The 17,122-nt window shown below is 43.5% G+C and overlaps 1 protein-coding gene across 6 annotated transcripts in view; it reads left to right on the top strand.

The window, feature by feature from the left end:
* Window positions 1-813: 813 nt before the first annotated feature.
* BMPER (BMP binding endothelial regulator) overlaps window positions 814-17,122 on the top strand; it is a 148,903-nt gene continuing 132,594 nt past the window's right edge. Inside the window, exons 1-2 of one of the 6 annotated variants that reach the window (XM_019285473.3) lie at window positions 814-894; window positions 2,950-3,035. In XM_019285473.3, the coding sequence (XP_019141018.1) occupies window positions 3,021-3,035 (15 nt within the window). In that variant the 5' untranslated portion in view covers window positions 814-894; window positions 2,950-3,020. Of the gene's footprint in view, window positions 895-1,681; window positions 2,132-2,258; window positions 2,867-2,949; window positions 3,036-7,778; window positions 7,936-17,122 lie in introns of those variants that run through there. The other 5 variants (XM_039548177.1, XM_039548175.1, XM_039548176.1 and 2 more) reach the window with 5 other exon arrangements.

The raw sequence follows: 17,122 nt of genomic DNA, 5'->3' as shown, positions 1-17,122 counted from the left end.
TGGAAATGTGAAAATGACATTTCCCAGAAAAAAACCAAAACAAACCCGGGATACATGCATTATATTTATATACTGAGCTTATAACGCATTCTACACAGCATGGAGAAAGTTTCGGATCTCACTTGTATTTTTAGGGAATATAAAATCCTTTTAATGGCATCTCACCCATTCTATGTTCCTACACAACTTCAACCTATACAGATTGAGGCTGGAAAAAAAAAGCAGGTTTCCCTTTCTCAGGGAGAGGGATTTTGCTACTGATGTCCAGAAGGTGATTGGTATCAGTTTTCTGTAGTCCCTCCCATAGGTGCAATTTCAGCTGTTTTAGGACTTTTGCTTTCTACCCTAAAGGTACGTGAAAAGTTCTGTTGGAAGTGAGGTGTACGTATCTTGGTTTTTAGAACAAAGGTGTAGACTTTCAGAGGTCTTGGCTTTTGGGTTTTACTCTCAAAATGAACTTGCAAATCTAATTGTCTTGCATCTTACTGGGCAGTAAATTGTATTTGAAGCAGTGCTGTATACAGTAGCCTGCCATGCACCTGATTTGCCATTACTTGTAAGCATTTTGGAAACCGCAGCTCACATGCAGCCCCCAAAGAAATAAATTAAGAACGTGAAATGCTTTAGAAATTAGAAATGTGAAAGCATTTTTCAGCTTGTTGTCAGATCAGTTTATTTCAGAGAGTGTTCATTTCCCCAAATGAAACATCACAGTTTGAAAGAAATCGATTTGTAAGACAGGCTCGGGAAGATCTGTCACAGAAGAGCCTCCTGCCTCACGCCACAAGTGTCATCCCGTCCAGACCCCGCGCCTACTCGTGAGCGCAAAAGCTGGGAGTCGGTGAACATTGCCCGTGTTTACACCTGGGATAGCAAAGCGTGGACCTGCAAATGGCAAGTGTTAAGGAGGATCTGCAAAGGCTACACCGGGAAGAGACGGGCCGAGGGACCCTCTCGGCGGGCCGGGCTCGGGGAGGGACAGCGCGGCCCCGGGAGCTGGCCCTCGGCTGCTCCCCAGCCCTCGCCGAGCCCAAGCCGTGCCGAGCCCCGGGCGCCCCGAGGGGGAGAGGCAGCCCCGGACCGGGCGGGGAGGGCTGGAGGGAGCCCCTTAGGGGGCCAGCGGCCCCGGGGAGCGGCCGGCTGCGGCTGCGGCGGGATAGGGAGACGAGGTGAGCTCGGCGGCCCCCGGCCGGGAGGGCAGCCGGGGAGCGGAGCCCTGCCGCGGAGCTCCCGGAGGACACCTCCGACACCTCGCTCCCTCCCTTCCTTCCTTCCTTCTTTCCCTCCTTCCCTCTCCCCGCTCTCTGGCGGCTGGCAAAACCTGCCGGCAGCACGCAGGGCACTGACACAAGCCGGGGACGAGCCCGCCGGGAGGGAGCCGGCGCCGCCGCGCTCTGCCAGGTACCCCGGCCCTGTCCGAGGATCCACGTTCCTCCCCTGCTACTCCTCTTTTACCTTTCCCTCTCTTCTCTTTCCTCCTCTTCTCGATCCTCTCCCTTTCCCCCGCCCCTCCCGCCGAGCGGCCGCGGGCGCAGCCCCCCGACGCCGCTGCCGGGCCGGGCGGTGCTCGGAGGGGCCAGGGAGGGAGTGGCCGGGCATCTCCCGGCAGGGAAACGGGGTCTGGGGCTGGCAGCCTGTTCTGTGCGTGTGTTGCGCCGGGGGGGAGGGAGGCATGGGGGCCGGGGGGTGCCGGAGGAGGGACTATGGGGAGAGGAAGGTATAAGAAGGGATGCGGGCAGGGGAGGGGGGTGATGGAAAGAGGGGGTGCGGGGCCGAGGGGCAGGCGCTGACAGCTGCTTTCCCCGCACCCACAGTCCCCTCCCCCCGGTGCTGCCGTGGGGTGGGACTCCCCGGCGGGCCGCGGTCTCCCGTCCTGCTCCCCACCCCCCCGCCGCTGCCCGGCGCCGGGGGTCGGTGCTGGGGCGGGCGTGCCGGGGGTGGGCGGGCTCCGCCACCCGACGGCGCGTCCCGGACGCTGCCCCGCAGCCGGCGGGTGGGCAGCGGCACCCCGGGACGATGCCGCGGCTCGGTAGGGGCTGGCCGACGGCCCCACGCCTCTCCCCGGCCTCCGCCGCCGTCCTGCTGGGCGTCCTGTGCCTGCCCGGGGCGCCGGCCTCCTCCCTGCTCACAGGTACGGCGGGGGCGCGGGGCCCACCTGCGCCGGGTGGCATTGCGCGGGAAGGGCGGCCCGAGGTGTAACCGCGTGGATTGGGGCGGGTGAGCACAGGAACCGTGCCTCTCTCCCCCCAGAAAAGGTTTTCTTGTTCCTTCTCTCCCCCCTCCCCATTCTGCCTGTTTCCCCTCGAGGGTTTTATTTTCCTGAAATCTGGGGCGTGGAGGGAAGCGCTGAATCAAATTCTAGCGCAAGCGAGGAGCCATTAGACTTTGAGGAGTGTTTCCAACATGACAGAATACCGGCTAATCAGCACTAGGGCCGTAAAGGGTTTCCTAATTTGATTCCGTTTGACAGTCAGCCTGCTAATTTTGACTCATTTACCAAGTGGTTGCCGTGCATTGAAAGGATGCTTGGTTTAGGTCTTGTGCTGTGCTCCTGGTCCAAGTCCTCAGAGGGCAATGGACAGCTTTCTGCTGATTCCAGTGAGCTCTGGATCTATCGTTATAGACGTATCCTGCTTTGCATGGAGTACTCGTTATTCTCCACACGTCATCTGAGAGAAGAAAAAGCGTCCTTCTTTGCTATAACTGGGGCACAAAGAAAGTCTAGGTTTGTGCAGCAATAAAAGGCCACTCATTTTCTTGTTCTCTTTAGAATCTTGCAGAAGCACTGAACATCCTTGCCTGATTAAACTGGGCAAATTAAGGCAGGATTCAAAATCGAGAGCTAGGAATGGAGCAAGGGTTAAACGTGAGTGTGGCGAGGACAGTTTCCAAAGCTGTCAGGGTGAAATGAAATATGCTAGTATTTTAAAATTTTGATTTCTATTTCAGGATCGGTTGCAAAATGTGAAAATGAAGGGGAAATTCTGCAGATACCTTTTATCACAGACAACCCTTGTATAATGTGTATTTGCCTGGTAAGTGTGTATTTCAGCTAGTAAGAACACTCAGACGTGTACTAAATGTGACTGCACAGAGCGGGGAATGTTTCACATAATCAAATCTTGGGTGACTCTGTTGCCTTTATGTAACACAAGGTTATCTCAGAGCTGAGCTAATGGAAAGTAACCCAATACATGATCTGGCAATCATTTCTTTGACTTTAAAGCCTGGGCACAAAGTTGTACATGACTATTTCAGGCACTGTAAAACCATGTTTACCATGTAAATTTGGGGGGAGAACTGCTTTCACAGAGTTGGGGGTGCACCCAGAAGTCTTTGGTTGTAGCTCAGCCAAGGGAAAGAAAGGTAAGGTTTGGAAACGCTGCTGCTTTGGGCTCCCATGTGCTCCCTGTCACAATCCCAATGAGTGAGGAACTCCACAAGGGTGCAAGGTGAAGGCAGTAACGAGACTGTGTGTGCTGTAATAACGTGACAGTGAAAGCACGAGGGATGCTTTCATCAGAGTGCTTTGCCTGCTGTGCTGGGAGTTCAGTGGTTAACGGTGTTGCTAGCTGATACACATTTTGGGGAGAAACATTCTGCTTCCTTGTTGTTCTGCTTCGGAGTTAAGCATTTTTGGGAGCAGTTCAGTTGGACAAGCCAAGGCTTAGGAGTTATTGTAAAACAGTAATTCTAAATAAAACTTCCTATGATATTATTAAAAGAAAGCCATAAACCTTAATTCGCTGTTGAATGCAAAGAAAAATACAGGCTAGAAAGCTCTATGTTTTACATTTTGGAATTTACAGAGTAGCTGAATGTACAGAATGTGTTCTGCTTTAGGATTGAAATATCAACACACCCTCTCCCCCTATTATTATTGCTATTATTATTATAAGTCTATAAAAGATGTAAAAAATTTTTTCAGACTACCTTTTAGAAGGCAATTTTGGCAACTGTAGGACCAAGATCATCCTGAGCCCCTCGAGGTTGATACCTGTCGCTGCACTGAGTTCAGTAGGTTTTAAGTGAGACTCATTGATAACTTTTTAGGTAAAATTGATAAAGAATACATTATTGATTTCTTCTGAGTAGGATTGGATGGGAAAAAGAGGAGCATGGGATGAGGGAAAACAAAAAAAGAGATGAAGCTGTGTTTTATCATGGATCACCTTCCCAAATATGTCTGCCACCACTTTAGTTAATGGAAGCTAGTGTTAACCAGCGAGGAAGCAATTTATCTGTGAAGGAGCAGAAGTTCAGTCTTGGGCATCAGGGCAATAATGCATGAGGGTAAAACACTTGTATTTATAGATCTCCCTAGACCTTGCTTTATTAAATCAATGAGCACCCTTTTAGTGTGCAAGCATGAAGAACTGCAAAAAGCTTTGGATGTAAGAACTCTAAATCCCTGTGGTTTGCAGGGCTTACTTTAGTGAAATGGCAACTGAGGGCATTTGGCTCCTTTCTGTGCAAGAGAACACTACATTTTATTAAGCTCACAGATGCCTAGTGAGTTACTGCAGTTACCTGCCCTGGCTACACTCTTTTATTTCTGCTAAAGGATAAATGCAATCTCTGTTTCTTGAGTTGGAAGCTGGGAGGCTTGGTAGATGAGAAGGAAACCACTTTTGAGATACTGGCTTTAACACTATGCAACACCCAAAACATTTGACTTATTGGACAGCCTGTTGCTGAAATCTTTGTTTAGATCTGCCACAAGGGAAAATATCAATTTTAAGAGGTCTGGGGAGAGCAGAAACAAAAGAAACAATGGGGTGATTTGTGACCAGGAGGGGAGAGAAAATCAGATTGCCTTACATTCAACTAGAAATATTGATTGTTTAGTAACAATTCAGTGAGGAACTTTCTCTGGAAGTGTGATCATTCTCTTCAAGGGCAAACCTGCTGGTTGATGTTCATACTGTAAGAAGTGAGCAATTAAAAAGAGAGCTTGTTATAGAAAGGAAGCTGTTATAGAAAGGAAGCAACTGCTGTTTAAGAGAGGACAGAAAATTCAACAGAGGGCACCTGTATTAAAAACACCAGTCAAGTGAGTAGCTGAAATTGCAGATTGGATTATGGCATGTCTTCCTTAGTGGTGATGCATTTCCATGAACACAGGCTGCCATAAATAACAACACAAGTTGTGGAAATATGAAGCTCTGGGATGAAGAGGAATATCTAAATAACTCTGGATGCCTCACCCCTGACAGTGTCTAAGGCCAGGTTTGATGGGGTCCTGAACAACCTGGTCTAGTGAGTGGCATCCCTGTCCATGGTGGGGTGTTTGAAACTAGGTGATCTTCCGGGTCCTTCTAATCCAAACCATTCTATGATTCCATTAGCTCCCTTCCAGGACTTTGCCCATCTCACAAATGAGAGGACACAGAACTGAATCATCAAGTGTTTGACAGAACTTTGCAGACTGTCCTGTGGAGCATGCAGATGCATCCTAGCAAGGGGGAAAGAGAGAGGCAGCATAAGCAAAATGGTCTCTGGCTTTCTCTTAACAGGCTGAATCATTTTGGAGGGTAAAGCTACAGGTAGTACTGTAGGAGCAAATGTGGTAAACGTTGGAAGCTCATGGATTATGAGTAAATTGCAATAATGAAATGAAGACTTCAAAGGGCAATTACAAAATCAATTCCTTTTACACCACTGGAAGCTCTTGGTAGGAAGACCAAAACCAAAAGTTGTCTTTTCTCATTGGTTAGCAGAGACAGGGTAGACTGATCTTCATGGTAGGAATGTGAGCAGAAACAATGCAGATGGAGCACAGACTCCTGTGTGTGGACAGTGCTTTGGTGGAAGCTTCTAGCTCTTGTTTTAGAGTTTTTGGGAGCACAAACCCTTGAACCTTGAATACAAGAGGGACATTGGTGGGGATCTCCTAGAGATAGCCAACTTTAGCTACCGAACCAGATTTGCTCATGCTTGAGCACTAGCTCCAACGTGTGGAAAGAGAAGTTGTGGTGATACAGGAGTTCGCACAGAGGGTCATGTGCTGGAGGTTTCCTATATGGTGCGTAGTAAGCCATTCACTTCTGAACTATTGGTAATGCTTTCTAGTAAAAAGGCACTGCACCCACACTGGGATAGCTCTGCCTTGGATGTCCCTACTTGTCAAAATGAAATGTGTTTGTGCATGGAACAGCTCTGATGCTTGCCTTATATTAATAAAAGGAAATGGGTAAGACTAAGGGCGTGTAGGTGTGTGTGAACATAAACACTGTAGTGCTCTGCGTGCAAGAACTACCAGCTGAATAAGCCACTATGGGTAAAATCTCAAGGTCCCAAATACATAATTTATATGTCTCTCTTAATGGTCTTAATAATGCCATAAGAAATGGTCATTTTTAATATCTCTAAGACAATAGTTTCAATGTGAGCTTTTGCAATTACCACACTTTAGCAATGGCATAAACATGAGTGTATTTGATCTCCAAAGAACTTGCCATTAATTACAGCTGACTGCAACAAATGGCCATTTTGTTTTTGTCCTTTTAGAGAAAAACATCAAAGTCAAAGAAGAGAATGTGGTTTATCCACAAGGAATTTTTTGTAGGACTGTGATGAAAGCTCAGGTCTCCTAACTCCTGGTCTAATGGTTTGACTACAAAGACATCTCTTTTCACTTCACGCACTTCCACTCTATAAGTGGATGTGGGTGATACAGTCACAATTGAACATACTCATTTTCTTTTGTGTCTCTCTGACAACAGGCAGGCTGCACAGATATCAAGTTTTTGGTGTGTCTGCTCTGCTGAGCTTCTTCTGAGGTGTGGATGGGCAAAAGGCAAATTAAAGCTGTCTTCATGATCCAGAGCTTTGGGGAAGTGTTGCATCCTCAGGGAAGTATGCTTTATGACTTGCTGTTGCTATCTGCAAAATGCTGTTAGAGCCAGAGTGCTCTGGTGTTCTGCCCACTTCCACTCTGAATGTCTTGTGGCTCTGCATCTCCGAGGAGATGCACTGTCTCTGGAAAGCTAACATCCTACCTTGCTTTCCATAGGATTTGAGATACTGGAAAAGGGCTAAGAAGGCTGAAGGCAACTGAAAGCACCTGCTTTCAGATGCATTCACCTTACGTGCTGTTAAACACAGACACTGGAGAAAGTACTTAGAGCTGATGGGTAAAACAGAAGTTGCACTGGAAAATTGTTATTCTGATCGTGCCATGGCTGAGCATCCCATTGCAACTGTGTTTATAGCTAAAGACTTTTCTGATGAAAGGATGGGAAATGCTCTGAGCTGCAGCAAGTTCTGTATCAGATGAAGGTAAGCACTGAAAGGAAATGCGGACTGTGATGGGCAGTAAGTTAACCAACCCTATGAAGAAAAATTGTTGTCAAAAAAAGGGAACCTATTATTTCAGATAATGGTGTGGCCCCTGATAGTACAAAAAAAAAGTTAGAAACCATATGATTGTAACATTATGCCATGCTTAATGGTCAATGGTAAAAATGTCTTAAGTCTTGTTGGCTTCTGAAAATCAAAGTAGTGAAACTGTGGATTATGAAGCTGACTGAAAAGTACTTGTGTTTTAAAAAACTAGTCTGAATTGGTAATGATGATTATAGGTAAAAATACATAATCTTGATGGTATTCATAATGGAGTTGTATTGATTCAATTTGAGAAATTTATTCCAATTATTAAATGCTTTAAGACTGCAAGCAATTATAGCTACATTACCTAATACAAAAATTATCTTCTAAAATTATCTTCCCACATCTGTGGAAAAATGATTTTTTTTTTTTTCTAATTCATAGGAGCACTTTGCACATCTTGTGCAGTTTGAGGAGCCCAAACATACTGTGTATGACAATTTCAGATCTTTCTCTTTTATATGTGAAAGTTTTGGGCTGAAGGTAGTGGAGGCATAAGGAAATTTCTGTCAGTAGCATCAAACAAGACTTCATAAGCACATATTGGTAAGTTTGGGACTTTCTGTATAGTGAGGATTTTGAAATGTTAGGGGAAAAATGCTATTAACAGACTTTTGAGGGAATTTTTGATTAGATTTCTTTTATATGAGTGTCAGCATTTAAAACAGGCATGGAATATTTAAGTTCAGCTCTGGTATAAGTACAGTAAATGATCAAATGCAGCAGAGTTTTTGTTGGTACAGCTTTTTGGCTGGAAGGTATCTAACACTCAAAATAGAAGTAGGCTCACAACTGATATTATGGCATTTGCTTTCAAGAAAATACATGCTTCAACATACACGTGGAAAAGACATAAAAATGCTGCAGTCCATCGGAAATAGGTGAAATGAGAACCTGTGCATAGTTATAGGGCAAGAATGTAAAAAGACCACAGAATTAACTTAGCCTGAGTTAAAGTTCTGAGTGCTGAGTTTTTTGAAGGTGAGATGAGCTCAGCAGTGACAACGATGACAGGTGGTGGTGCCAGTGGTGGTGTGGAGAGCCATGTCATTTCATGCTCATTTGTCATCATCTCCATGGACCCTGAACACCTCGCCAGAAGCAAGCAGAGATCCAAGAATAATGTATCCATTGGCCAGTGCTGTATGTAGTTTCAAAAGGAACGTACCAAAAATGCCAGCTGAAAGGAACAGGGTAGAAGTGAGGAAGTGCAAGGAAATAGATAAGTGCACCTCAGCTAACGATGGCCTTGACATTGCAAGGGCTTTCTGAATGTTTTTGAAGAGAATGAATGATTTTAGTTTTTGTATGGTTTTTGTGGGGAGAAAAGGTCTTTTATTATCTTTTTTCCCCCACCATAGTTTAGAACAAAGTGAGTTGTGTCAAGAAACAGCTGATAAAAGCCAGTAGTGATCTTGACAAACCACATCTAAACGAGAGCCATTTCCCCCACCTTTTTTCCTCCCCCCTTCCCTCATGCTTGTGCCTCAAACTTGTCAATTGCACCTGAGGAGTGGTAATCATATGTCTCAACCCTTTATCACCTAAATCCAGTACAGAAGGAAATAAATGTGAGCCAGAAAGGATAACTAAGTGTTGGAAATCTGAGAAAAGTTTGGAGACAGGAGCTCAGGAAACTAAAAATCAGAGCTTTGACTGCCGTAAGTTTTATTCAGCATGAAACATAATTCTGTAGTTTAAATTTCCACTTTTAAATCCAAATGATCAGTGTAGAATTTGACCTTTGCTCATAAAAAATTATGTTAAATTTGTCATTATAAGACATAGTGTTCTGCCTAGCTTGAACTAATAAATTGGTGAAACCAAGTGCAAGCAAACCAAAAAACAGAAGGAATATTACGTTTGTTCCCCCTGCACACACACCCCCCCAATCAAAAAGAAGCCCAATCCTAAAAAAACATGTCCTCATTGCAGACTAAAGCAAAACAGCTACTTGATGTGCTGGGCTTCTTTACCTCTAGCATAGCTGATTTCTGTGGCACAGTGCACAAGTTAAAAGCACGTAGCTAGCCTGAGAGCAAGTGTTTGACACATGTTCAGTGAAGATGGCAGTGTTTTAGTACATGAGGATTCAATTGTTGTTGCATCGAGGTATAATGTGGCCCAGATGACTTTTAGTGGAGTAGTGCATATTAAAAAACAACAAAAAAAAAATCATCAAACAATTCTTTCATACCTATTTTATTTAATTCAATTTCAGTAGTTTGCATACATCGGCTACAGAGTCTACCAAGACTGCATCTTCTTTCAATTTAAATATTCTTGGTCTTTATTACTGTATAATACAATCAGCTTTCTCTTTACCCACAGAAATAATAAACAGAGAGACAAAAAAGCCTATGATTCAGTAGTGTACTGATAGTTTTCACCCCCATATTACTCCAAAAGAAAATGTTTTTCTGATCGGTGCATGAAGGGCTCCTGAAATGCAAACATGCTCCAACATGATGAAAGTTTTATTATTTTTTTTCCCAATTACAGATGTATATGCCATCTCTTAAATGAAAAAACCCAACACCCCCCACCCCAAAAAACAAACCGTGAGAACAAAACCCAGACATAACGCCATGTCTGGTGCAGCAGGGTGTCTCATATGTGCTTTGTCATATAAACTAAAGAAATGTATCTATGAATATGTATATATGAAGGAGGTCTTACAAGAGAGAAGTGACTTGGATCAAGACCCAGAGGTGGTTTGTGATTGCTTTGGTAGGCTCTTCTGAATGATGATTCTGGTAGGTTCAGCTGTACTTGCTCTTAATTCATGCAAAACACCTGTAAGACAAGACTTTGACCTGCCTGAGACTGAAACACAAACTCTCTGTGGTAGGGGATGGTTGCTCTGGCTTGCTCCTCAAGGTTTCCATCAGCAGTTTTGAGGAATGTTTGAGTCAGTTTAGTCCCATATACAGGTGTGCCCACCCTGGTCAACTAGTACCACATGCGACATCTCATGTGATTTCCTCCTCTGGGGAATGAGCATGGATTGTATAGCTCTTTGTTGTGTCTGTACCATCCGTGCACCTTTTGATGTCCACTTTCTGCACTTCATATCCAAGGGCTGCCTCCAACTGTGGCACATCCCTGCACAGGTATGTTGGCCTTCAGATCACTCTGCTTTGTCGTGACAATTAGTTTGGGGATGTGGTACACAGTCATGTGTAACAGCTTACGATGAAGCCTTTCTGGAAATCTGCAGGCTGGAAGAAGCTATTTCATGTTGTTCTCAGACCACATGGGATAGTGAAGAGTTCACTACTTGCACATTTCTAACATAGTCAGCTGCACTGAGCAAATATACATATGCACACAGTGCTGAACTGATTATAGGTCTTGGCAAAACCCTCCTGGAAGAGAGCTGGTGATATGTCACTGTAACGATGATGAAGATCCAATCCATCAAGTACGAAAAAGAGATTCTCTTTTGTGTAATTAAAGGATCAGATAACTCAAATACAAAAGAATATGTATAAATAATACATGGAAAAGTATGAAGGGCACAAAAGTGCTGTAAAATAAATGGAAAAATGTAATATAACTTGCAAATGTCTTTGGAATGCGTCTACAATAAGTGCAAAATGGATCAGTCTAAGTTAGGACACTTTTTTATTGCCAATAAGAAAAACATTATTAAAGAGCTGGTCCAGTATCAAAATGGCATTTTAAAAGCATACGGTTACCTGTATATAGTTTTTATTAGCTTTCAAGTTTCTTCCATTGAGTTGTTAATGGTCTTTTTAAAAATTATGGTTCTGTAAGTGAATGGCTCACAGTGTCAGTACTTCTGCTGTTCTGGTTTGTGCCGCTGTATAAAAATAGAATTTTTTTTCCCCACCAAATATCTGGTTTTATTTCCCCATCATGTTTTAATAGAAAATTTTGAGGGAAGAAAAATATTAAAAAACAACCAAAAAATCAAATGAAAATGCAACCTTTTTATATTGAGCTTATGGTCAAATAAAAGGCCATTGTGAAGAAAAAAACCCAGTTACTACATAAAAGCTTTTACCTGTATTACTACTATTAAAATGACTATCATAATGGTACTTGCTCACAGTGTACCTAATAACTGCTGTGATTGCTTCCTCTGAGGCCTCTTGGCCTCTTCATCTTATGCATTAAGCTGCAGCTAAAAAATTCCTAGTCCGATTGTTTGGCTGATCGAGCTCTGTGCAGCGTTTTGCATCCAAGTGAATCAAGTGCTGAGCTCTGGGTCCAAGTACAGCGTCGATCTCATCCCTTATCATCCCCAGAAGCTGACCTTGTCTGCTGACACCTGAATTTCATATACTTTTTGTCTGTCTCTCCCATTTATTTATTAGACTTTTTTCCTGTTTTTTTTGTTTTTTACATTTTCCCTCTGTCTAGAATCCACTTGCTCTAGATAGTTGTCCATAATCGGGTGATAAAGTAGGACTGTGTACCACCACCTCACTGAGAAAACAATGGATATTCATGCATTGTCTATGATTTTCATCCTTTTTACTTGTTTTGTCGTCTGTTCTACACATCAACCTCTTGGCTATAGTTTTCATTTTCTGTATTGTATCCCAGATTTTTCAGAGATGGAAGCATTGTACAGGTGTGCTGTGAAGTGCTATGGGAAAAGGCAGTAGTGTGAAACAGCATTAGAGTTGGGATAGATTTGTTCTTGTGAGCACTAAGGATGGGGACGTGATAAAATGCCATGTAAAAAAAATGGTGCCAAAGACTTGATGTTTTCCCTGACAAATTGCGGTCCCAGTTTTTTTGAGTCCCTGTTTTAAGTAAACCTTTGCATGAAGCTTCAGTATTAGAGGTTGAATGAGGCCCTCTTTAACTCTGCCTCAGATCTCTGCTGACCTGGTTGCACTGCATTTTGCTCCAGAGTCGATCTAGTTCACACCATGCATCTACAGTGAGTCACCTGGTAGCAATGCAGCCTAAAGTATGTGTAAGCCTCAGCATGCAGTATTGAAACTTCCTGTAAGACTTGAGAAGTCGAAGACTGCCATTTCTACTTCACACTGAAAACCAGGTATAGCTCAGCCCTGGGCAGCTCAAGTGTGCTAAGTGTAACCCCAGGCTCCTCTGCTGACTGCAGGATCAGCTGTCCCCTTTCCCCAGACAGCCATGGTGTGGCTCATCTCCTCTTTCATGGCTAAAGATCTTGCTTGAGGCATGGCAGCAGCACCTTGCACTCCTCCATAACCAGGGCGATGCAAGCAAATGTGTTGTACAGCCCTGGCCAGGAAAATCAGATTTCTGACAGCTCGTAGGCTAGAAGTCTATGTATTTTGGATTGTGTTTTCTTGTTTGGGTGTGGGGTGGTTTTTATAGTATTTTTTATTTGTTTTTTTGGTTTTTTTTTGGGGGGGGTGTTTGTTTGTTTGTTTGTTGTTTGTTTTTTAACTGCTCCTGACATGTTTATATTCAGTTATATTAAGTGGCTTCAATAGGAAATGGGAGTTTCCCCAAGGCTTGGAATCCTCAGAATGTATTCTGATGGCCAGCTAGAGTCATACATTTGCATTTGTTTTTCTGTTTTGTCTTAGGATTTATTAGTGGATGAAGAGTAACAAACCTTGGTTGTCCTGAGATGGTCTCCTTGTTCTTTTTTATGTCTAGATGACCAGTTGAGGCATGGTTTGGGAGAGATGGAGAAGAGCTGATTAATGACTGCTCTAGGGCTGCATAGTGATTATGATCTGATTGTGCCAGTTAGTGAAACATCTCGAGGTTGTGTCGCCTAGAAACCATTGGGGCAGGAAGGAGCCAGGCAGGGTGGCTGGCTGGCTTTGAGATAAGGCTATTAGCTGAAGGATTGCCTGTAAGACCTAAAATACTGATAAGAGCAGAAGGCTTTCCTGCTACAGGGAGGCTGTTGATCATTTGCTTGTGACAGAGAACATTCTTTTTTCTGTATATGACGCTGCACAGATGATAATTTTTATATGTAGCACTTTACCCTTCTACCCCAACAGTCCTGGGGACAGCTAGACTGGTGATTCAATCTGGAAAATCCTTTTGATTCAAATAAATGAATAAAGTTATTTTGGCAGGTAGAATGCAAAGCATGCAAAGTCTTTAGCCTGTAAACCAAGGGTAGGTGGTTGGGTTGTTTGTAAGTGCAGTGGATAAAAAATGCTGGAAAATTAAAATTGCTACACCTTAAAATGTTGAGGGTCTGGTAGTGTAAGAAACCTTTTTAACAGATGCATATTTGAGGCATAATCTGTCCATGATCTATGGACATGAAGCATTTCTGGAGGAAATTGTTGATGTGGACATTTAAGATGCAGCAGAGTGCACTGATACTGAACCAGAACTCGTTTAACATGAAAATGCAGAGGAAACTGAAGAAGTCTGCAATTTGTATGGCTTCTGGGAAAATGTCTGTATATGTTCAGTTTAACTTGGCAAGGTTTTCAATCCTCAAGCAAAAATCATTTGACCCAAAAATCAATCTGAAGATGAAATTTATAAAATATCTAGAGCTTGAGGCTATGGTAGTAAGAAATTTGAATGGTTTAATGCACTTGTTGTTACGTGAAGGGTACATATATGCTGCCTAAAACTGTGTATAATCATTTTAGTATAAAAGGAGTATCTTTGATATCATTGGGGTTTTTTTGAAATAATTAAGCCAGTCCACGTACAGAAACATACAAAGGAAGGAGCCAAAAAAGGGGAAAAGGAAGCAAATCATGTACCAGGAAAGGGAGTTTCCTGGAAGACAGCCATCTGGAGAGGTGAGTAGGCAGCTCCAGCCTGTTCAGGGGGCACAAATACTGCTGGTGGAAGAGGATGGGGATATGATGTGACTTCAGGAAAGCTAGGCATGGCTCCGGAACCAGAGGTTTAGAAGGATTTGAAGTATCTTCTGGAGAATTAATATGACTCCTCTGTGTTTGTAGCCAACTTGTGATTGTGGCCACAAGGTAATGCTCCCATTAGAGGATTTAGGTTAACCCACTGAGTGGCGCTGAGTTTGGGCTGTTGGCCCAGGCAGCCCATGCTTACTGTCTTGTCTCCTCCGTTGAGAAGACAGCTCCAAAGAGGAATTTCTTAGAGCCGTCATGCTGAGCAAAGAGCTGACAGCCGTTGCTGAGTACAAGGCCTTTCCCTTAACCCCCGTCTCTGTTTTGGGGCCAAGCACCTCATGCTGTGCCATTCAGGGTTCACTGCTCTGACCTGGGTGACAGGAGCATCTGCTTCTGTATCACAGAGCTGAGTAGCTGGAGGCTGAGGGAGAACAGCAGTTTATTGTATAAAACAGTATGTCGAGAGTCACTGATGAAGAGATTAGCGATCTCATCTTGGTCAGGAAATTTCCCTCTCTTCTCTAGGGTAGAGAACTGCGTTTCAATTGCCCATGTAAAAGAGGCTGCCCATGTGGACAGGCTGGATGAAACAGTGTTTCTCTTCCAACCCAGACCAGGATGTTTCTTGGCAACAAGGACTTTGTCTAATTGCAGAAGAAGGTACAGTTAATAAAAAATTAAGTTTCCAAGACCTCAAGTGGATACTTTTTTACTTTTCCTTGGTTCAACCACAGGTTCTCCATTTTACACGGCGCTTGCGCCTTTCATCATGAAGAGCTCTTATTGTGCTAAAAGTGTGAAACTTTTGGATTTCAGATCATCTTTCTGCCTCCCCTAGCTGTTCAGGTAGAATGATTGCTGCCTGAGTTCTTGCTCAAAGATAACAGTGCTGTCCCACACAATGAAATCATCTTTGTCTGCCTTCAGAGCACTGTGGACTTCGAGCCAGGCATAATCTGTTTCTCTGACATTTGAGTCTCATTAATTGGGTTAACAAGATGCTATCTGCACTCCATACTTATGTAAATAGAGCCTGCTAGCAAAGATCTTAATGGCACCTGATATATCACACTGCCTTTACATCTATCAAGAGGTACCACTGCAGGAGTCACTTCCAAAAGCAGGTTGTGTTCTTGGTCCCATGGGTCCCTTTATAAGCTGTAAGAAATGCTGGTGGTCAAGGCCAACTGTTCAGATGTCTTTCAAGTGTCCCACTGGTGACCAAATCTCACTTTGTCAAGATGACAAATGATTTGTGCATACCCCATTCACCTTCAAGCTTCGCTCTAATGTCAGCTCCATTTACTTGTCAGAAACAGGTATTTTTTTTACTTCCCACAGTGCAAGTGGGAAAGGAAGGAGTGAAGGGAACACAGGCTGAGGAAAAAAACTGCTTGTATGGCTTCTATTCAATGTATTATTATAGTTGAGATTTGCAAGCTTTGGACATACCAGAATCTGTTTGTTTGTACATGTGCAAAACAGAAAGAAGGGAATTTGCTTTTCAGAAGTGAGAACTGACACTGCAGGGCTACTATTATGCAAAAACATGTTTTAACCACTGGATTTTTCAAGAAGAAAGTGGTTGTGCAAGATGAGTTTCTTATTTTGGACAGCAAATTTTTTCCAGAGCAGCATTTAAAAATAAGTGTTTAATTAACACGGTCTGCCCAGGGCATAGGGCATTGCGCATGTGTCTGCACTGAAGAGCTTGACTCAAACCTCTGAGCTCTCATGGGTGGTTTCATTGACTGCAGTGGTATTGTTATGTGGCTAAGTGATTGCTGCTGTGATTGAGGGCTGTTATATCTCACCCAAAAGAAGCCATGGCCAGGCCACAAAATATGGTCAAAGTCAGCTCAAGGACTGTGAAAGTGACATTGACAGCTTTGGCTTTTAATTTCTTCTCAATGACTTCCATATCTCTTTTGCTTAGTCCACAAGTCAGAATATGCTTTTCCTCCTATTAGCTACAGCGTTGGCTGAAGTTTTGAAAGTCACAATCTTACTTAATTTGGCAGTGTGATTAATCACAACAAAGGAAAGCTTATTCCACCTTTCTTTGTCTCTGATGGAAGCAAAGAAGTTTGAGTAGATATGAAGTAGGAACACACAGAAGTGAGATGTGTCAAATTAAACATTATGGTGTCATAAGCTTCTCTGACTAATTCTCCTGGGACCTTGAGCCTTCCTTTGCTGGCAGCAGCTGGATGAAGACGGCTTGAGGATGACACTTGCCGTGAGTTGCCCATGACCCAGGATTACCATGGCCCCTACAAGATTTTACTAGCAGCCAAGCAGCAGTTGCAGCAAAAATGAGTGAGCCTTTGTGAGTTGAAAGCAGCACCAAAAGACCCTGAAAGCTCCAAGGAGTCCTGCCCGAAATGCTCCTTTTCCTTGTCTCTTCCCTCTCTTTATACTGACTCACAAGTTGGGGGCTGTGCCTTCTCTCTGCAGACTGCTGTGAATAACCTTTTTTTATTTTCTAATACCACCGAGTAGCACAGGCAAAATCACATAAGAAAACAAATTCAGGGTCAGTGCTCAGTTTTCTTGCAAGTTCATTAAAACAGCAGTGTCTGGAGGCCTTTTGCCTAAATAATTTCATAATAGAAAACAGACTCTCGTTGCTTCTTTCTTTTGGGCTACTATTTTTATTTGGTTGTTGTTCCTCAAGCGTTTTGGTCCTACTTCAAAACTTGCTTCAACTAAATGAAGAGACTGTTTTTTTGGTGCTTTCCAGTTTAAAAGTTGTACTGCAAAACTTCTAGGAGTCTTCTAGATTATGAAGCTACAATTGACAGGGATCTTCCTCTCAAAATAACATTAAAAAACCCCAACATGCAGCTTAAACATTTGAAAGAAAATAAAAAACCCCTCCCCTTTCTCTCCCCCAGCTGAGATCTCCT

Source organism: Corvus cornix, chromosome 2, assembly GCF_000738735.6.
Source record: "Corvus cornix cornix isolate S_Up_H32 chromosome 2, ASM73873v5, whole genome shotgun sequence".
Taxonomy (NCBI): Eukaryota; Metazoa; Chordata; class Aves; order Passeriformes; family Corvidae; genus Corvus; species Corvus cornix.
The sequence above is the reverse complement of the archived record's forward strand: the minus strand, read 5'-3'. Positions and strand labels throughout refer to the sequence as shown.